General features: G+C 41.8%; 1 protein-coding gene across 21 annotated transcripts in view; it reads right to left on the bottom strand.

Moving 5' to 3' along the window:
* The window catches only part of R3hdm2 (R3H domain containing 2), a 121,354-nt gene that overhangs the window by 55,556 nt on the left and 43,096 nt on the right, over nucleotides 1-22,702 (bottom strand). For all 21 annotated transcript variants that reach the window (XM_076920472.1, XM_076920468.1, XM_076920477.1 and 18 more), the window contains one exon: nucleotides 1,195-1,394. In XM_076920472.1, coding sequence (XP_076776587.1) covers nucleotides 1,195-1,359 — 165 coding nt within the window. In that variant the 5' untranslated portion in view covers nucleotides 1,360-1,394. The remainder of the gene's footprint in view (nucleotides 1-1,194; nucleotides 1,395-22,702) is intronic.

Here is a 22,702-nt window from a genome sequence, read left to right as displayed (position 1 = left end):
TGGTAGGGGATGTTACTCTTTTTCATAAACCATTTTAGAATCTGTTCCTTTCTGTGTAGAAGGAAGCAACCCAGATTATACTACAATGAGTATCTAACAATGGGCCTCAAGAAGGTCGTGGAGCTTCCTGTCCTCTTGTACAATAGAGGTTCAGGCAGAGTCAGAGCCAAGTGCAGCAACTGCAGTGACAACAGTGAGCTCAGGCCCAAGCGGGTGGAGTCTCACTGTCTCCTCTGGCATCGTCATTTTGGACTGTGACTAAAAAGGGCAGGTAGCCTGGCCCTGAACTTGCTGCAAGCCAAAGATGACTCTGACCTTCTGACTTTTCTGCCTTCGCTTGCTGAGGGGATTGTAAGCCATTACAGTGGGCATCAGCTATCAACTGACCGAAAACTACAATCACTTAGGAAGAGGGAACATTAACTGAAGAATTACCTTAATCAGACTTCGGTCATAAGTGTGAGGAATTTTCTTTTCTTTTTGTTTTCTTCTATTCTGTTTTGTCTTTTTCTTTTTCTTTCTTTTTTTTTTTTTTTCCTGAGACTGGATTTCTTTGTATGGCCCTGCCAGTCCTGAAACTCTATACAGACCATGCTGGCCTCCACCAGTGCTGGGATTAAAGGTGCTTTCTTACTTACTAACTAGAAGGCCCAGCACACTGTGGATGGTGGATCCATCCCTACAGCACACTGTGGATGGTGGATCCATCCCTACAGCACACTGTGGATGGTGGATCCATCCCTACAGCACACTGTGGATGGTGGATCCAGCCCTACAGCACACTGTGGATGGTGGATCCAGCCCTACAGCACACTGTGGATGGTGGATCCAGCCCTACAGCACACTGTGGATGGTGGATCCAGCCCTAGGCATGTGGGCCTGGGCTGTATAAGAAAGCTAGCTGGAAGAGCCAGGAAGCAGCCTTCTATAATGATCCCATGGTTTCTGACTGAGTCCCTGGTCTGGCCTCCCTGGAAAATAAACTGTGACCTGTGAGGTGAGATGAACCCTTTCTTCCCCAACTGACTCTCATCAGTGTTTTCCCAAAGCACCAGACAAGCAAACAAGGACACGAGAGTACACCGCTGTGCTTGGCTCTGGGAGAAGCTGGGGCGAGCTGACACCAGTCATCAGCAGATCCCGACAGTTCTCTGTCTCTTCATGGACTGTGAACATGTCACACTTAACCCTTACCTGTGTCTCCTGACGCAGACCATTCTCTTCACCCTCCTTCTCAAGTTCTTCCTTACTTGGAATTTTGGATATAAATTTATTTTTGATTACAGATTCTTCCACCAGTTTTTTTTCTGATTCTTTCATTATTTCCAGAGTCTCCTGAGTAGTGTTACTGTTCGACATGTTCTACAGCAGGGTACAGCAGCTTCTATGGATTTCTGAAGAAACAGGAATGCAAGCAATGAGAGGTACAGCTTTGTATGCACACACAAGACTTGTTTTTAAAACACACGCGAAGACATACACACACAGACCCCCACACACTGCCAAGAGTCTCCCTACAACCTAAAAAAAAGTCCTCTGGATTAATTTCTTTTATTCATTCCTTCATTCATTTTTATTTATGTTTTTATTTGCTGTTTTTCTAAGTCAAGGTCATACTACGTAGGTACCCTGGTTGTCCTGAAACTCACTATGTACACCAAGCTGTCCTGGAACTCAAAGAGATCTGCTTGCCTCTTGAGTACTTGGTTTAAAAGGGTGTACTAGCCATACCCAGCTTTCTTTTCTTTTCAAACGTTATTGTAGTAAAACTGATATATAACATAGCATATATCTGATTAATTACACTGTGTGTGTTTAGAGATAGGATCTTCTATGTAGTCCTGGCTGGCCTAGAACTTACTATGGAGAGCAGGCTTCCCTCCAGCTCACACTGATCTCCCTGCCTTCGCCTCCTAAGTGCTGGAGTTACGAGCATATGCTATCATGTCTAGATACCTATGTGAACTGAAACGTAGATTTGATGAGTTGCAATATTAACACACCTGTAAACCCATCAGGACGACTGAGCCAATAAGCACTGTAATCTTTCCATCATCTCTGGCCAGATCTGGTCTGCTTTCTGTCACTTCAAATGAATCTGTCTTTTCTAGATACTGAAAATGGGGTGCTGTGGACCTAGCCCAGGCCTCACCACTGCTAAGCACATAGTTCACCACACAGCAACATCAGTAGCTACATGCATTTTCCCAAGTTTCACAGAAACGGAATTGCACTGTCTAGACAATTTTCCTCAGCATAATTATTTTGAGATTCACCCGAGTTCAGTTCTAAAGCAATTTAGGATGAGTTCTGAGTTCTCTTGGCACTTTATATGCTGTTAGCTTCAGAAGCATGCTCATATTTTCAGCTATATTATTTAAATCACTAGATTCTCTCTAGAGAAGAAAAATGTATCCTAAAGCTCTACTTACACCAGCAGAAACATCCTTCTTTAACAAAATGGAGAACTGCCACTATGGCTATCCTAGCTACTAAAAACTACAAAATCTTTACCAGTTTCAAGCTACATATTATCAAAAAGCAGCTAAATTATACAAGTTACAGTGTCTTACATTGTGTCTTTTAAGCAGTTGAAAGTAAGCATGGAGAGAAGAACTTTCTAGCCATGTGTCCTCCAAACAGACTAAAGACCTTCCTGGAGTAGGAAAAGATCTTAGTTTTGCTGTTCACTATTTGATTCACTCAACAGATTACAAATACCTGGGGTGGCGTCTTATCATTTACTGTCACTGCCTGGGAAATACTGGATGCTATAGATTCCCAAAGTTATCCAAGCTCGTGCTCTACAAACAGATCTATGTCCTTAACTGCTGAGGTTAGACTCTTAGCTCCTCCTTACAGGGACCACAGAGTGCACTCTGATCCTGTGTAGTTTCTTTTTCCCCCGTAACCCACTCACACTCCCGGTGTAGCTGTACAGTTTGAACTAAATGAACAAATGCTCAACAATGCTTCAGAGTTGTCAACCGAGTTGTTATCCTTCAAACAATTCAAAGGGTCAGACACCAAAGGTTCTCAAGAAGCACAAGTAGCCTCGTCCAATATAAGTTAAACTGCATGCAAGACTATTACTTGTCTGCCTGCTCAGCTGTTTAGAGACCTTGTTTGCCTAGGAACAAAAAAGTTCTCTTTCATGCTGGGTGTAGTGGTACACACCTACAATCCCAGCTTGCTCTACAGAGCTAGTTCCAGGACAGCAGAGATTCATAGATAGACTCTGTCTCAGAAAAGAGATGATTAACAGCTACATAGTATGATGTTCCTGTATCCTCAGCACCAGGGAGGCTGGAAGCTGAGGAAGAAGGGTTTCTTGAGCCTTTAAATTTAAGATGAGCAAGATAGGGAGGGGAAGAAGGTACTGTTTATGGTCATACCACCTTGAATGTGCCCAATCTCATCTAGATGGGTTCTAGATAGTGTTCATCTAGATAGTGTTCTATATATATTCTCTATACATTGATGTACTGTTACAGGCTTCTATAGAAACAGTTATAACCCTCAAGGTGTTTTCTGAGTACTGGCTATATGTGAGATTTTATCATCTGTTTATATCATGTCATATTTACACATGATCAACTATAACTTTTTAAATTTTAGTGTGTGTGTGTGTGTGTGTGTGTGTGTGTGTTGTGTGTTCATACCACAGCATGTAAGTGAAAGTCAGAGGATAACTTGTGAGAGTTGGTCCTCTCTTTTCACCATATGGGGTCCAGGGGTAGAAAGCAGGTCGTCTTCCCGGGCAGCAAGTATCTTTTCCTCCTGAGCCTATAGAACCATCTTGCTGGTCCTAGATGAGTGTATGTATGTATTCCTCTGTCCTGTTAGGCAAGTCTTTGAAGTTCTAGTAAAACTCAGCACATAGGACTGGCAGTCAGCTTAGTTCACCTTCTGCAAAGTCAATTTTTTTTTCCTTCAAATATAAACTATTCCTTTTGAGAAAACTTCCCTTAAAAAGAGGACAAAACGAATCTTCCTGTTATTCGATCCTATCAGCCCCAATTTAGCTTTCTAAGCTGGTAATAAACAAGCACAGGGCTGGGCATTAGTGTGACAATGCCTTTACACCCAGGACTCAAGGCAGATCTCTCTGAGTTTGATGCCAGCCAAGTCTACAGAATGAGTTCCAGGTTAGTCAGGGCTGCCTACAAACTGAGACCCTGTCTCAACAAAACAACAACGAAAACATACATTTTTCGGTCTTCAAATATCCTTTACTGGAAGGCCATGCACTGTCTCATTTGCTCTATTTCAAGTCACTGTACAGTCACTTTTGTGAAAACAGGCATTCATGTGTTTTCCAGAATAAAACAGAACAACAAAAACCCCTAAAAACTGTTTCAGGAATGTAGATAAATATCCAACTTAATAATTAAAAAAAGGCACACTATAAGTAATGCACAACAACCATTTCTGTATTCTTCACATTAGATAACTATCTTGTCTGATGGCATACAGTACAAAGAACAACTATGAAAATACTCATTTACATATACTAATAGAATCTTATTGAGAGTGAAGATCCTGCTGGCACTGGACAGCCAGTCACAGGAGCAGCAGCTCCAGAAGCAGGGTGTGCATATGCTGAACAAGGATAAACATCACTCCATTTCAACCCCTTACAGAAGACAGTATTTCCTTATTTCCTTATTTAAGCATTCCTTGCTTCTTAAAGTCAGGTCTTCAACTACCACTGTTTCAGTCCTTATCATTTCCCATGTATGCTTATTGCTTCAAAAACAATAATAAAAACCTTGTCCTGACTACGAGCGCACATGCATGTGCATGCACACACACCCTACAATGACACAGGATATGCTAGCCATGATGGGTCTGAGAGAGTTACTAATTCCGAGTCATGATCTATCTCCTCCCTTCTCCCACCACCTGTAGGTGGCTTTTATTGTTTGTCTCCTTTTGAAAGAAGACTTAAAAAGCTTAGCTTAGGTGGGCTTGGGAATCACTATGTAGCCAAGGATGACCTGCCCCACTTCCTAAGTGCTATTGTTACAGGTGACAGCATTGTACCTGCCCACGGCCCTGCTTTCTCTTGCCCAGGCTGGTCTTGAACTTGCAGGAGTTTTCATGTGTCAGCCTCCTGGGTGCTGTGATTATAAGTATGTGCCTAGCTTAACACTGTAAAATATTGTTCTTAGTATTTTCAACAGGGTAAGACATTCTTTTACTCTCCAAAATAACCTTTAATAAAGGTAACTTTTATCCTGTAATTCTATGTACAGTCTCTGCATACTCTTGACAAATAAAAATTCCTAGTAATAAATCTTGGGGCGGAGGGAGAGAAAGTTACAGCTTAAGGGTAAGTCAATTTATTAACTTTTTTAAAAGGCTGAAAAGAAAGAACAGGGGCAGAAACATAGCATGGCTTAGCAAACGTAAGTGCTTAGTGTCTAAGTTCTGATTTCAAATACTCAGAACCCACATAAAAAACAAACAAACATCAACAAAACACAGGCATAAGCGAGATGTTTTGTGTTAACTTATGTCTTTAGTCTTTAATCCCAGCACTCAGGAGGCAGAGACAGGTGAATCTGTGTGAGTTTGAAGCCAACCTGGTCTACATAGTAAGTGCTAGGCTAGTCAGGGCTGCACAGTTAGACCCTGTCTCAAACAAAACTACACAACACAAAAAGAAAACAAAACCAGACACACCTATGCCTATAACTCTAGTGTTGAGGGGTAGAGACACGGTTACCTATAACTCTAGTTCTGAGGGTAGAGACATGGTTACCTATGCCTATAACTCTAGCGCTGAGGGTAGAGACACACGGTTACCTATGCCTATAACTCTAGTGTTGAGGGTGGACACACGGTTACCTATGCCTATAACTCTAGTGCTGAGGTAGACACACGGTTACCTATGCCTATAACTCTAGTGCTGAGGTAGACACACGGTTACCTATGCCTATAACTCTAGTGCTGAGGTAGACACACGGTTACCTATGCCTATAACTCTAGTGCTGAGGTAGACAGGCGTATTCCTTGAGTTCATGGGCTCATCAACAAAAGAGAAAATTGCAGGCTTTGGGTTCAGTGGGAAACCCTGTCTTTTCTTCTCCCTCTCTCTTTCTTTTGATTTTTTTTTTTTTTTTTTGAGACAATTTGTCACTTTATAAATCTGGGTGGCCTGGAACTATGTAGCCCAGGCTGGACTCAAATCCACAGAGACTGACCTGCTTCTGCTTCCTGAGTGCTAGCAGTAAAGGTGTGCGCCAGCACGCCCAGTGGGAAACCCTGTCTTAGAGGTATAAAGGTGGAGAATGGGGAGAGATGGCCGACGTCTTCTGCCCTTCACACTCTGTGTGCACAGTCCCGTGCAAAGGCACTTGTGCTTGCTCACTTGCACACAAACACACCAAATTAAACAGTGTTTACAACGAGAACAGCGGTAAAGCCAACAGGAGGCATAGACATAATTCCCCTTTTGATGGTTCACTTGACATACAGAAGAAATTAAGGAGTTAGGACATTTTATTTTTGGCACAAGAAACAAAAAGGGACTAATTCATATGTAACAGTGACTAGAACAAACCAAAGACATGAAGCTCCCAGGAGGGCCGATATGAGCACTGTACATACTGTAAACCACATCCTGATGTTTTGGTTTTGTTTTTTTATTTTTTTGAAGCACAATTTTTAAGGCAGAGGATCTTCTGAGGACACTCAGTGGCTTAGAACTGCACAAAAGGACTACTATTGTAAGAACAGTGAGAGATCGTAATCACTGAGGCATTTTTCCAGTCTCTGCAGCGTGGTTTTACAGGTGCAGTATATAACTTCCAAAACTCATTAAGAGAACATTTAAGATCTGTGTATTTTATGTTATACACAAATATACACAAAACAACAACAACCAAAACCCAAACAACCAAACACCTTATGAAGCCAGCCAGACGGCTCAATGGGTGAAGAAAGGTATTTGGTGGAAGTTCCTGATGGCCTCAGTTGGATCCCCAGAACCTGCATGACAGAACCAACTTGTGTACAACTCTCCTCTCATCTAACAAACCTCTGCCCCACAATAAACAAAGAGAGACAGAAGGAAATGAAAATCTTAAAAAAAAAAAAAAAAAGAAAAAAAGAAAAAAAAAGAAAACACTCTCAGGAATTAAACAATAGGAACAAAGGAAATCCCCAACACAGCGTCTTTCCACCTCTTGTCATCTCTCCTCCCTCCCTAACTGGGGTATCCCTGAGTCCAATTTGTGCTGCCTGACCTTGCTGGCTTGGTCTTTTGTATGTCTTATGCAGGTAATCTTAGCAATGGTAAGCTGGTAGTGCAGGTGCCATGTCATGTCCTCTAGGCAGCACTTCATAGCACCCACCCATCACCTGGATCTCCTTTCCCCACCTGACTGACCCTGGGGAGAGTTGGTAGAGGTGTTTCATTTAGGTCTGAGCACTCTGTTGGGATTAGAGTTACAGATTGTTATAAACTGTCAAGTAAGTGCTAGGAATTGAACCTGGGACCTCTGGATGAACAGCCAGTGCCCTTAACCACTGAGCCCTCTCTACAGCTGCTTTTTATTAGATTTTAAGTTACATTTCAAAGTAGTGGGTTTCCAAAAGTGTATGTGTTTGTGTGTGTGTATATGCACGTATACATATATGTACATACTTAATCTTAACCATCTCCCACACCTTCTCCCATACCTCCACCCTAATTTCTGTCTAAGTCTTTAACTCCTAGTATCCCACACATACTTTATTTTTTTTTAATCCTTTGTTCCTATTGTTTAATTCCTGAGAGTGTTTTCTTTTTTTTTTTTTTTTTTAAGATTTTCATTTCCTTCTGTCTCTCTCTCTCTGTTTATTGTGGGACAGAGGTTTGTTAGATGAGAGGAGAGTTGTACACAAGTTGGTTCTGTCATACAGGTTCTGGGGATCCAACTGAGGCCATCAGGAACTTCCACCAAGTACCTTTCTTCACCCATTGAGCCGTCTGGCTGGCTTCATAAGGTGTTTGGTTGTTTGGGTTTTGGTCATTGTTGTTTTGTGTATATGTGTGTATAACATAAAATACACAGATCTTAAATGTTCTCTTAATGAGTTTTGGAAGTTATATACTGCACCTGTAAAACCACATTTGTTCTATGACTTTGATATTTTTCATTTATTTAAAAAATATTTATTTGTTTATTTTACATATATTAGTAAGGTGTTGCTGACACGTTACAAGAGGGCATCGGATTCCATTACAGATGGTTGTGAGCCACCATGTGGTTGCTGGGAATCAACCTTAGTTCCTCCAGAAGAGCAGCCAGTGCTCTTAACCACTGATTCATCTCTCCGGCCCTTCTATTTATTATCACTAAAAAGATTTTTATCACTGTAACATAACTAATTCTTTAGTAGGGTATTTTTCAGAAAACTAAAGGTCAGAGAAATCAACATTAGCAAATTCAAGAATTTAATGTAGCTACTCTGATCCCTTAACCATGTTCTAGGTGGTAAAAAGTAACTGACCATTGAGGAAAATTCTAGGGTATAAAGTATTGAATAAAAAGGTACCTAAATTTAAGGCCCTTTCTTCTTTTTAATCAATGCAGGCTATATTTGGAGACTTAAAGATTAGGCTTATAAAGTCTCTTACCTTTCTGTTCAATCTAAGTCCATTTCTCATGACATATATGTATGTACGTATGTATGTGTATGTATGTTAGCTTTCTGAGTGTGCTAGTTAGTTATTATGTAAACTTGACAAAGGCCAGAGTCACTTGGGAAGAGAGAACCTCAACTGAGAAAATACCCCCATAAGACTGGACTGTAGGCAAGCTTGTAGGATGTTATCTTTATTGATTAACAATACAGAAGGGCCCAGCTCACCATGGGCCGTGCCATTCCCAGGCAGGTAGTCCTGGGGTTTATAAAAATGCAGGCTGAGCAAGCCACATCGAACAAGCCAGAAAACGGCACTCCTCCGTGCCCTTTGCTTCAGTTTTTGAATCCAGGTCCTGGCCTCCTTGAGTTCCTGACCAATTTTTCTGGATGATAACTGCAAGCAGCAAAATGAAATAAACCCTTTCCTTCCCAAGTTGATTTTTGGTCTAAGACCATCAGAAAAACACAAATATTTACCTTATGACTCTTAACAGCAGCAAACTTACAGTGTACATAGAGATAAATCACTTCTGTCCTATCATGGCCGTGCTTAGAATTAAAACTTGTCAGCTGGTGAGGGAGACACCCTTTTAACCCCAGCACCTGGAGCCAGGTGGATCTCTGTGAGTTGGAGGCCAGCTTGGTTTGCAGAGCAAGTTCCAAGACAGCCACAGCTGATACTCAGAGAAACCCTGTCTTGAAAAACCAAACCAAAACAACTCTGTCAAAAAAATAAAAAGAAGGAAAAAAAAAAAAAAAACAAAGCAAAAACCAAAACAACCCTGTCACAAAAAACCCAAACCATACCACCCCTGTCACATGCCCATCTGGCTGCATCAGGAGTGCAACTTACAAACAGGAGGTAAGGACTTCATCTCCCAATCAGACTACATTGAAAATATACAGGAGTAGTATTCAGATTTAACATAAAATTTTGAGAAAAGCACCTTTTATCATTTTTGAAACATCTTATTTCATGGCTCTATATTCTGTCAATATCAATGTTTTAAACCACCAAATAAAGGAATTCTTCAAGGTTAAATGATGTTATGTTTTATGTCCTGTCTTTTCATTGGTCCTTAGGTCAGCCAATCTGATTCAAGACTCCATGGCAACAGTCTCTATCACTAAGAGCTACAGATTGAGCTTACCCTCCCATCTTAAATAAAACCCGTTTCCACAGACACTGCTGCAAATGCTGAGCGATGGTCTCTGCAGATAAATAAGAAATACTGCCATTCCATCATCCTAACAATTCAGCTTGGGGCAGCAGAGACGAACAGCCATGGCAGCACCTCTATGAATCAACACTGGAGCCCCCTGAATGTTTTTCCCTTACTCAGTTTCAGGACAGAATTCCAGGCATCTAATTGGTCAGAAAACCGACATGAAGATAAACTTAGGACTACTATCTTTTTATGTTCTTCTTCTTCTTTTTTTTTCTTAATGTTGTAACAGGCACGGAAACTGTGTGAGGGAGGTTGTGAGACAAGGTTTCTCTGTGTAGCCCTGGCTGTCCTGGAACTCACTCTGTAGAACAGGCTGGCCTCCAACTGACACTGACATATCCTAAGCCTTGACTGTCATATTTCCAAACACAATTCTTATAGTCCTCAGAATTCTATTACATGTCATTTTTTTTTCTGTATATCCCTTCTACAACACCCTCCACTACTCTAAAGAGGAAAACCAAAAACTGCTGTTCCCAATGCTAAAATAGTGTATTTGTTCTTCACATTTCATATGACTCCATTCCCTCTCCTTTGCCTGCAAACATCCCATGAGGGGGGAGGGAGGGAGGGAGGGAGGGAGGGAGGGAGGGAGGGAGGGAGGGAGGGCCGGCCAAGCCAAAATCTCTCACTGGCATACACTTACAGTTTATAATTCACCTGGCATATAAGACATTCCTGTTCCTTAGATGCCATTCACCAATAATTGATGAAAATATCTCAGAGTCTAATAAACAGAATCTGGTCTCTACCCTTTGCTTTCTGGTGTCACAAGAGTACTGAGAACTAGACAGAATCAGGTCAGGGTTAAAATTAGCTAGAACTTACGGATTTTCAGCAAGTTCACACTACTCTTTATGTGTTCTTCAACTGCAGTAAAACGTATTAATTTTTATTTAATTTTTTAAATTTAATTTTATTTAAAATATTAATCTTTCTATTTTAACACTTTTTGTGCATATGCACTTGTTTGTGTGCACACACGTATAGGAACACAGGTATGCACATGCATGTTGAAGCTAGAGGTTGACATAAGATGTATTCCTAATTGTTCACCATCTTTTTGTTTGTTTTTGTGTCACAGTCTCTCTGAACCTGGGACTCATAAATTTAATTCAGTTCAGTCAGTAAAAAACAGATCTGCTGCTGTGTCTGCTCTGCAGCACTGAGGCGGCAGGTATGTGTGTGGCCATGTCACCAGCTTTTACATGAGTGCTGGAGATCTAACCTGCGTTTTTTTTGTTTGTTTGTTTTTGTTTCCCCCACACACACACCCCCTTCTCCTTCTCCTTCTCCTTCTCCTTCTCCTTCTCCTTCTTCTTCTTCTTCCGAGACAGGGTTTCTCTGTGTAGCCCTGGCTGTCCTGGAACTCACTCTGTAGACCAGGCTGGCCTCGAACTCAGAAATCCGCCTGCCTCTGCCTCCCAAGTGCTGGGATTAAAGGCTATGCCACCACCGCCCGGCCTAACCTGTGTTCTTATGCTAATATGTTAACCACTTTGTCAACCAAACTATCTCTCCAGTCTTATTTTAACTACTTTTTTTTTTTTTTAAAGAAAGCTTTATTTTAGTTTTAACTATGTGGAGATGAGGTATATGTGTTCATGAGTGCAGGTTCTCTCAGAGGCCAGAAGAAAGCATCATAGTCCTTGGAACTAGAGTTTTAGATACGGGTGCTGAGAACCAAATATGGGTCCTCTGTAAGAGCAGCAAATTTCTCTCCAGTCCCTATTTTAACAGTTTTTCAGTATAGACTCCAATAATATCAAGTACACTGATATTGTTATAAAAGCAAAAATTATCTTGGCACGAAGATTATATTAAGATACTCTAATTATTCTTTTGACTGATATTTAATGAACATACAGAAATGTCAGCTTACAATAGGGTTATCTCATAATAAACTTCAAGTTAAAATACTAAATCATGAGCTGGAGGGATGTCTCTGCAGCTAAGAGCACTTGTTACTCTTGCAGGGCCTGTTTTATTTTTTAGGACTCACAACAGAATGTAACTGCAGTTCCAGAGGGACCCAACACCTTCTTCTGGCCTTGAGGTCACTAAATACATTAGTGCACACACTCCTCATTTAGCAGCTGAGCTGAGCGTCACAGCTCAGCAACACAACACCCTGTATCCTGTCTGTTGTTTACTCCTGAGACCACGAGTCACTGCCACTGCCCAATGTCATCCTCACAGTACAGTACCAAGCAGTATTAGGCCCCCCTGGGAGAAAATATATATTCTATTAAATGCGTCTAAGTTTCAGAGGCAGAGGTCAGTAGCAGGTGCAAGCTTCTGAACTCAACCACCAACAACTTCTTTCCTTCCCTATCAAAACGAAGACATCTGCTGTATTTGGAAATAAAAAGGTAAGCGTTAACAAATCTTGGGTGTCAGCTGGGAATGCCCATCAGTGATTTGTTTGCTTAGCATGTCAGCATTGCAAGGCTCTAGGTTCAATCTCTTTATTCTAAAGAAGAAAAACAAAAAGAGAAAAAAGGAAAAAGAGAAATGAAGTTTCTTATCATTACTGTTCAGAGAAACCAGCTACCAACATGAGTAAGTGTAAGTTCTTACATGCCCATCTGGACTGATCTGGATCCCTCTAGCACATTCATCTCCACAGGACTAAAACAGACTTATTAGTGTAAGAAACAAAAGGCAGAAGTTCAGAAATTCTTGGAACTGAAAAAAAAAATTTGTTTCAAATTTCTGTAAGATATTTTGTTATTTTTATATTTCTGAGGCTTGCTCAGAAATATATTCCAGACTAGTCTGGAATTCATCATGTAGCCCAGGATGGCTTCACCCTCACAGCAATCTTTCTGTATCAGACAGCACACCCAGCTAAAGTTTCCCAAGAATTCCTACGGAGACAACCCCGGAAAGGAGAGATCCTACTTTTTGTTTAAGTCCTAATTATATTAAAACTATTAAAAGCAAGTTATAGCAAAGGCCTTCATTACTTCTCTCTGTACAGTTAGCTTATTATCATCATAAAGAAAACTAAACAGTACACTCTATACTTTTCTTCCTCTCTCTATCCTTCTGTTTATTTTTAAGACAGGGTCTCATGTAGCCCATGCTGGTTTTGAGCTGGGAACCCAGGCAGCCCTGCCACAGCTGGCTTCCTTTTCCTCCACAGCATCACTGTGTGTGATGTGGCGCACTGGTTAGAAGTCAGCCCTCGCCTGCCATCCTCTCTTTCCCCTCAGGCTCAGGCTGGTGGCTCCTGTGGAGACCCCTCTCTGGATCCCCTTTATTCTGTCCTTTTAAACATCTTGAGGGCTTGAGAGAGGCTCAGTAGGTAGAGCCCCTGGCTCCAAGTCTGACAACCTGAGTTCAATACCTTGACCCACATGGTGGACTTCAGTCAACTGTCCTGAGCCCACATGTACACATGGCAGGTGGGTATGCAAACATACAAACATGGATATAAAAATATCTGTAAAGATCTTGAGCTGCTTAGTCTAGAAGGACAAGAAGCCACATGAAAAGATGTTTTCTGAATGATGTTATCTCCCAACATGAGAGCCCAAAACTCTGGCACTGGAAGCTCTTTTCCTACAACAATAACAAAGGTGACAGAGGCAGCAGGCCTAGAGGTGCAGCTAAGCCAATACACTGCTGGCTGTACCTCGCACACGGTGAGCCTGGTCCTCTACTGCAGCCCTACATAGCCTGGGGAAGGCAGGACTCCTGTGAGTGTGACACTCTGGAGCTGTGGCAGGAGGATCAGAATTTCAGGGCAAGTTGAAGGAAAGCCTAGGGTAAAAGAAAGCCTGTCTCAAAAAAACCAAAAAAAAAAAAAAAAAAAAAAAAAAAAAAAAAACAAAAAAAAAAAAACAAACCAACCAAACAAACAAACCCATAGCTATTACTTATTATTTGCAGCGCTCACAATTTACACAGCCTATCACCTTTATCTCAATTTAACACTAAAAATGTATATGCAAAGATGTTGACTTAAAATCAGGAGGACAGGCTAGCCAGACAGCACTGAGTCACTTCATCAACAATGACCTATTGGATCCATGGCCCCGCATAAGGAAAGGAGAGGACTAGCTGACAACTGGCTGTCCATACTCATCTGCACATGCCCACCTGCACACATATCCATAGAATTAAGAAGTATAATAAAACCATTTAAAAAAAAAAAAAAAAGGAAAGCAGGATTCTCTCTCCTCCTTTGGGTTTATTTGGTTGGGTATATTTTTTTCCTCAAGACAGAGTTTCTCTATGTTGTCCTGGCTATCCCTGGCTGTTCTGCATTCACTCTACAGACCAGACTGGTCTCAGACTCACAGAGATCCACTTGCCTCTGCCTCTCTGCCTCTCTGCCTCTCTGCCTCTCTGCCTCTCTGCCTCTCTGCCTCTCTGCCTCTCTGCCTCTCTGCCTCTCTGCCTCTCTGCCTCTCTGCCTCTCTGCCTCTCTGCCTCTCTGCCTCTCTGCCTCTCTGCCTCTCTGCCTCTCTGCCTCTCTGCCTCTCTGCCTCTCTGCCTCTCTGCCTCTCTGCCTCTCTGCCTCTCTGCCTCTGTGTACTGGGATTAAAGGTGTGCTCCACTACCACTGCCCCTTGGGGTTCTTGAGGCAGGCTCTCACTATACAGCTCAAGCTGACCTCAGACTTGCGATTCTCCGGCTTTAGACTCCCACCCTGGCACTGCAGACATGAGGCATCACATCCAGCTATGGTTTCTTTATATTTTAAACTCAAGTACAGAAACTGCAATGAAAATCAACCATAATATGTAATTCAGCTATTACTGCCATTATTAATAGCAGTATATTGAGGTATAATCTGGTTTTTATTCCCATATTTATATTTAATTGATATCCATATTGGTTGTTTTCATATTCAGTATTTTTCATATAATTATATGATACATCTAGAATATTTTTACTAAATACTGAATTTTAACAATTTTCCATTTAACTTTTTACTCAGCAGTCTAAGCTATCCTGGAACTCATGACCTACTATTTAGTCTCTTAAGTTACAGGCATATTCCATTATACTGATCTCTTTTTGTGTCTGGGGTTTTGTTATGGTTTTTTTTGTTGTTGTTATTTGTTTGAGACAGGGTCTTATTCTGTACCCCAACCTGGCCTGGAATTCACTGTTACCCGCACTGTCCTCAAGATAATAGTGTCCTCCTGGAGGTCTTGGCCTTCTAACTGCTGAAATTACTGGCATGAGGCACCACGTCTGACTGTAATTTTTATTTTATATTATTATTATTATTATTATTATTATTATTATTATTATTTTGGTTTTTTCGAGACAGGGTGACTGTAATTTTTAAAAGACAGGATCTTATGTATTCAAGGCTAGCTATGGCCCTACTATACAGATGAAATTGGTCTTGAACTAGCAATCTTCCTGTCTCAGCCTCTTCAGTGCTAAGATTATAAATTAAAACACCACAGCAGGTTTTAAATTATCTTTAACTAAAGAAATATCCTGGAGGCTGGAAAGATGGCTCAGTGGATAAGAGCACTGACTGCCCTTCCAGAGGTCCTCTGAGTTCAATTCCCAACAACCACATGATGGCTCACAACCATCTGTAATGTAATAGGATCTAATGCTCTCTTCTGATGTATCTGAAGAGAGTGACAGTGTACTCACATACATAAAATAAATAAATATTAAAAAAGGAATATTCTGTTACAAACATGGACCATAATTTATTAACCATTCCTTATTATTGTGAATCCCGGCAGCTATCAGTTTTACAGTACACTATTCAGTGGGGAACACCTCTGAGTCTCTTTATTAGCAATTCTCACTTACTGCTTAGGATAAATGCATGCAGAAATTTAGAGGTAAAATGTTTTCCTTCACTCATTTAAGGAAAAAAGCAGCACAGTTGTTGAGGATAATTGTTCACACTGTGAACCCCAAGATTGTGTTATATACTGAAAAGCAACTGTTCTAGCTGTGGCGTGGCTCATCTCTTGGCTTTAATCTCTCTAGCTGGAATACAGACATTCCCTTAGCATAAATCTTTTCTTTATTTTTTTTTTTAAATTTAATTTTATGTGAGGGTGTCAGATCCCTTTGAAACTGGAGTTACAGACAGTTGTTGTAAGCTGCCAACATGGGTACTGGGAACTGAACCCTGGTCCTTTGGAAGAACAGCCAGTTCTCTTAACCACTGAGCCATCTCTAGGTCTTACACCTTTAATCTCAAACAATAAAGGTAAAGTTAGTTTGTAGAAGAAATCACCCATGTTTGAAAGTGATGTTTAATTGAGTGGTAGAAAAAGTCACGAATCCGAGAACGATCTGACAGAACAGGATCTGCCCAACTCTCATGAGCAGAGAGAGGAAAGGGAGACTACATAAGAGAGCAGTGCATGCTGGGAAGGAGGAAAGAAAGGAGGAAAGAGAGAGAACAAGCCAGACACAGGTGAAGCTAGAATGAGCCAGAGAATGAGAAGGAGCCAAAAGATAAGAAGAGACTACCAAGCAGAAATTAGTATGAGACCAAGCAGAGCAATTCAAGAGAAACCAAGAAAAGCAAGATTGAATGGGTCACCCTGGAGAGGAGTTTGAGCCAGAACTGAGTTCAATCTGGCAGTCAGAGTTCAGAAAGACAAGAAAGAATAAGCTTATTCAGTAGTAAGTCTCAGAGGTTGAAAACATTCTAGGCCTCAAAGCTTCCAGGAGCAGGCCTAGGCCAGCAGACTGAGGCAGTAAGCCTTGGAGACGACAGTTACATCACACCACGCTTCCTTTAGTGAGCTAATGTTCTCAGCTGTGACATGCCCATTTCTCAGGCCTTACAGTGACTCTCAGACTTTCAGAACATACATGGGCAATGCTGTTCTCTCTCTCTCTCTTTCTCTCTCTCTCTCTCTCTCTCTCTCTTCTACATTTTGGTTCTCTCTCTCTCTCTCTCTCTCTCTCTCTCTCTCTCTCTTTCTCTCTCTCCTACATTTTGTTTATTTCTTTGTGTGTGAATGCAAGTGGACACACACTTGGCATGTGTGGAGGGCAGTGTTGTCTCCTTCACTATGTAGGTTCTGAGGACTGGACTCAGGCTGTCAGAATGGCGGCTGTCACTTCTGCCCACTGAATCATCGACTTGCTTACTTCCTGCCTTTCTCCAGTTCATTTCCCTTTAAAAAAATAATTAACTCTTCTTTCTCCATACATACTAGAGAAGGTACAGAAAAATTAAAAGCTCCAAGCAGAGAGTGTTTCTTTGATATGAGTGTTACACACATTGCTATCTCTTGTCAATGCACTATGATAGGTTAGCAAGCAATACAAAAAGGGAAAAGCCTTAAAAGATACACAAGAATAAGATTCTAAGTTATAACACTAGGCTGGTGAGATGGCTCAGCCATTAAAGGCTAGGCTCTCCTCCTAAAATATGTTATAGTACAAAACTAAAAGAAGATAAAGCGAAACAAGCTGTTGGACAGTTTAGTATTTTTTAGTTGATATTTGGCCCATTTATAATCCTAGATTTGGGGGAGGGGGAGCCAAGGCACCTCAATGGCACAGAACATATTTAATATATACAAAGCCTCCAGATCAATGCCAGGCACTACCACCCATCCCACAAATCAGTTTATTTTATTTTAAGAAATATGGTAGTATTTTAAGGACTTACCACACACAGTATGTCATACAAACTATACACTCATAGATTTACAGAGAAAGATGAGCATACCACCTAACCAGAAGAGTAAGGAATGCCCTTCCAGAGGTGGGCACCAGAGACAAATGTCCAAATGACAGAGACCGGAGTAAGGCAGTTCCTCTCAGACAAGTAAGGATAAGAAGAGGTGGTACAAACTGGCAGGCTGTTTTCTTGATGAGTACTGTGCAGGCAGAAGCTCTAGGCTGACCTCAGGAGAAATGCCTGCCAACCAGCAGCACAGCTCCCCAGTCAACACTGTGGTGGGTGCAGCTGCCAGCCCCCAACTGTGGATCTTGCCAAGTTTAGCCCCACAGCTCTAAATTTAGCTCAGAAGACCTCCTGCATATAAATATTAGATTGGGCCTTGAGAGCAAAGAGTCTGTATAATCAAGTTCATTCTCCACAGATTTACCTAAGAAGCTGTGAACGGTTCTGTTGTTTGAGACAGGGTCTCACTTATGTAGGACTGGCTGGCCTGGAGTTCACTATATAGACCAGATGAACCCCACACTCATACTCCTGCTTCAGCCTCAGTGCTGGAATTTAAATGTGTGCCAACCTGCTAGGCAGGAGCTGTAGACTTTAAAAGGCTCTGACACATTAACATAGCAAGACCACCAGCCTTTAAGCTGATAATAGCTGAGCACCGACTCCTCACTTCCTGGCTCTTCTTCCTCCTAGTAACTTATCTGGATGGCAGGCTCTTCCTGAGCAGTCACCTACTCAACCACACTCTTCCTTCTACAGCCATTCAAGTGGCAAAACAGAAGGCTCTCAGCACAACCCTAGTTTACACAATAAGCCAATCAGGCGCAAGTACTGGGTATAAAAGGGGCCCAAGCAGGAGGCCAGACTTCTTCTCCACCTCAGTAAAAGCTCTGGCTCCTCTGCAGGTCTTGGTTTTTATTCTTCACTGTTTCAAAGACAAGAACCTGGGACCACTCAGAGTGGTTCGGGTGGCTGCTGCATCTCCATGACCATATTTTCTCTAGAATTAAGCCCACCTAAGCAAGGAGATAGGCTCTATCACAATCAAAGACCCCACAACACACAGATCTGAAAGTAAATCAGAACAATGGTAGGAAGCACATGCCTGTAACTCCAGCACTCTGAGGTAAGGCAGGAGGAGGCCACGAGTCAGCCTGGCACACAGAGACCCTGTCTGAAAACAAAACAATGGAACAACAGTAAAAGTCAAAACAGCCATGGTTGTACACATTGGATGAAAAAGATATAAAAAGGAAAGGAAAGGAAAGGACATGACTGCTCCTAGGTATGGTGGAGGAGAAAGTTTATTATGAATTAAGGGAGACACATCTAAGGGAGTCCAGAGTGGTCAGGACCCTGAACCACATGGGGAGAGGAGGAGAGGAAGGGAAGGGAGAGAGGGGAACCAAGTACAGCAACCAGGAGACCAAGGGTACAAAGGAAGGGCAGCCCAGCCCCTGGACTGTAGAGTTCAGGGTAGAGGGCCTTTAACAGTCGGACAGAGGGATGCTGGGAGAACTCGGAGGCCTGGTCCATTCTGATGTTAAATAGGCATTTCCTAGTTTGAAACTCAACACACACCTGGCCTTAGCCCTTAAGTGGCTGAGGTGGCTACACAATAAATCTTGAGACCTATGTAGTTTCTCTACAAAACCAGAAACAAGAAACCCAAACTAACCAAAGATGGTCAAAAAAGAAAAAAAGCTAATCTTTTCAGAGTTCGTGTTCACAGATTGGCCTTTGAGATTAGAAAAGGTGTGTTCCTCTGTCTCTGGAATGCTGGGATTAAAGGTGTATGCCTCAAAACCTAGCCATGATACTTAAGAGGAACACCTGTGATGCATGTCTGAAATGCTTACACTATACTTACATTCATTTTAGAAACTCATTCTTTCATATGACTTGAAAATTTGTTTCCTCAAAGCTTGCATGTGAGGGCTGAGATGTAGCTCATGTAACATGCAGAAAGCTCTAGGTTTGATCCTCATACCACCCCAAAAAGGGAGGAAGACTGACAAGATGACTCAGCAGATAAAAGCTTTCGACATGCAAGTCTAATGACCAGAAATAACAGGCAGCCACATGTGGTGGCTCACATTTGTCATCCTAGTATTCTAGGGTAAACAGAGGCAGAGCAGGGAAGCTCCCAAGAAGCTTGTGGGACAGCTAGCCTAAATACAGTCCAGCAGAAATAAGATACCCTGCCTCAAACAAGGTGGAAGAAAGGAACCAACTCCTCAAAAGTTGTCCTGACTTCCATATGTGCTTCACACAGAAATAAATAAGTTCCTAAGTAATGCAGAAACACAAATGACATAATCCTATTTGATTTCTAAATATTAGGAATGATGGCTAGCCGGCGGTGGTGGTGCACGCCTTTAATCCCAGTACTTGGGAGGCAGAGGCAGGCGGATTTCTGAGTTCAAGGCCAGCCTGGTCTACCAAGTGAGTTCCAGGACAGCCAAGGCTATACAGAGAAACCCTGTCTCGAAAAACCAAAAAAAAAAAAAAAAAAAAAAAAAAAAAAAAGGAATGATGGCTAATATGATGGCTAATGCTAATTCAGTCTTTAAAACATCTAGGAACTGAGGTATAAGGAGACTCTGGAGTCGGTCGGTGAAGCATGGAAATGTGAGTCTGCATCCCTAGCATCCATGTGAAAAGCCGGGTCTGTAATCCTTGCACTGGGATGTGCAGACAGGGAGAAGACAGGAGGACCCTGGGGAGCACTGACCAGCCAGTCTGCCCAATCAGTTAGTTCTAGGTTCAGCAAGAGACTGTCCTAGTTAGCTTGATAGCAGTTCAGAGATGAGGGAGTTTCAACTCAGGAATTGCCCAGATCAGACTGGCCAGTGAAAAATTGTTGAATGATGTGGGAGGACCCAGCCCACCATGGGGAGCACCATCCCTAGGCAGGTGGTCCTGGGCTACATACAAATGCTAGCTAACCATGAGCCCAAGAGTAAGCTTGTGAATGAGCAGTAATCAGTACTCCCCCATGGGCCCACATGGTAGAAGAAGGAAATAACTGATTGCTACAGCTTGTCCTGACCGCCTCATAAATGCAATGGCATAGATGTACTCAGACACACACACAAAAGACACAAACTAAAATCAGACTCGCCAGTGAAAAACTGTCCTGATGGGGAGGGCCCTGCCCTTGGTGGGGGGTACCACCCCTAGACAGGTGGTCCATAAATAAGATCTCATGAACGTTATGTATGGAAAAGCTCAGTGGTTAAATACATTGGCTGCTCTTACAGAGGACCAGGGTTCTATTCCCAGCTCCCACACGACAGCCCACAACCACCAGCAACTCCAATTACAGTTACCCTCATCTGACCGCCTTAAGAACCACGTATGCATGAGGTACACAGCTGTACATGCAGGCAAAACACCCATATACATAATAAAAATGATCTTAAAAATGATTAGGATTTCGAGGGAGAAAGGGGAAGGGAGAAAACGATTCATTGTCTGTGTGTGTTTTGCCTGCACATGTGTATGTGCCTGCTACCCATGGAGGATGGAAGACGGCATCAGGGCCCCTAGGGATGAGTTACAGATGGTTATGACATGCCATGTGGATGCTGGGAACTGAACTCAGATCCTCTGCAACAGCAGCCAGTGCTCTTAACCACTTCTTAGCCACCATTCCAGGCCCATAAAAATTTAAATATAATAAAAAAAATTTAAGGTAGAAAGTGATCATGGAAGATACCCAGTGTATATCAACAAGAATGCTTTTCGCTCTTCATTTTATTTTGGTTTTTCAAGACAGCATTTTTTCTGTGTAGCCCTGGTTCTCCTGGAACTCAATGTGTATGCCAGGCTGGCCTCAAACTCAGAGATCCACCTGGGAGGTTGGGGGGTGAACCGCGCCCAGAAGAATGCCTTTCTAAAAGTGAAACTAATAACAGACTATTAACAAAAGGGAAAAGCTAGGAAAAAGAGGTCAGAAAGAATTAAGTAAGTATATTAACTTTAAATTCAGAAATTGTCTCATGTCAATATCACCAGAGCTTAATGTGGTGGCACACTGCTTGTAATCCCAGGACCAGAGAAGTGGAGGCAGGAGGATGAGGAACCCAAGGTCATTCTTGGCTATGTGGCAAGTTTGAGGCCATCCCCAACTGGATGAGAACCTCTCTTAAGCAATTAAATAAGTAAATAAAATCATACAAAATAAAACAGTCAATGTTGCCAGAATGTCTTTCCAATATGTATTTTCAATTATTCTTAAACTATGCTAAATCATCCTTTACAAAGCTGCCCTTGATCTTTCCCTAATGCTCCAAAAGGGAGAGGGTGAAAGAACAGAAAGGATAAAAGAAACTGCAATCTCACATTTCTAACACCTTTAAGAGCTTTTTTCCTTGACCTTTTCTAAAGCCCTGATAATTAGAAAACAAAGGCTTAATTAAAAAGAAGACACTTTCAGTTGAAATAAAATAATCTTTTGGAATTTTTTAGGGGGGGTTGGAAATGACTGAAACGGTTAAAAAGGAGGGGGCTTTAGATGTATCCTATGCACCCCTAAATACAATGAAAACCACATTTAAAAACCGGTCATCTTTTAACTTCTCAGCAGTTCTTTCCCCTCAAAGGCTATTCCTGCGCTAGCTGCAGATGGAGCTGCTCCCAGTGACGTCAGAGCAGTCTCCCAGCAACGGTTGAGGAGGGTTGTCCACCACAGGGGTTTCCTGAAAAGCTAATGAGAAATTACCCATATATTTGCTGAAATATCAAGATGCAAAGATGCAATGGAATCACGCTTATCACCAGTCCAGCTCCTGTCACTGTCTGTAATAAACGAGACACTCTTCCAGAGAGCATTCACTGACTCCAGATCTACCCTTTCTCCCCTACCTTACTTCTGGCTAAACAAAGTTAAATTGTTAGTTTGAAACATATATGGATATAATAAATTACTGAGATACTACAGAAAATAGAACTGCAAATCTAAGCAAAACAGCCGAATCTAGTATTTTTTGACTTCTTACAAAGAATTCCAATTAAGTAGCCGTACAGAAAAGAGAAATAAATCAAGATAGAAAATAAACAGGCATGTTGTTAAAGGAACAAGTCAGCATGTGCTGTGTAAACATACATGCTTTACACAAAGGCAACTCTTAGCTTTTTCTAGGCTCTAGTCTACTGAGTTCTTCAAACTGACCTCCGAAGGTCCCTT

This window comes from Arvicanthis niloticus, chromosome 22 (genome assembly GCF_011762505.2).
Source record: "Arvicanthis niloticus isolate mArvNil1 chromosome 22, mArvNil1.pat.X, whole genome shotgun sequence".
Classification (NCBI taxonomy): Eukaryota; Metazoa; Chordata; class Mammalia; order Rodentia; family Muridae; genus Arvicanthis; species Arvicanthis niloticus.
The sequence above is the reverse complement of the archived record's forward strand: the minus strand, read 5'-3'. Positions and strand labels throughout refer to the sequence as shown.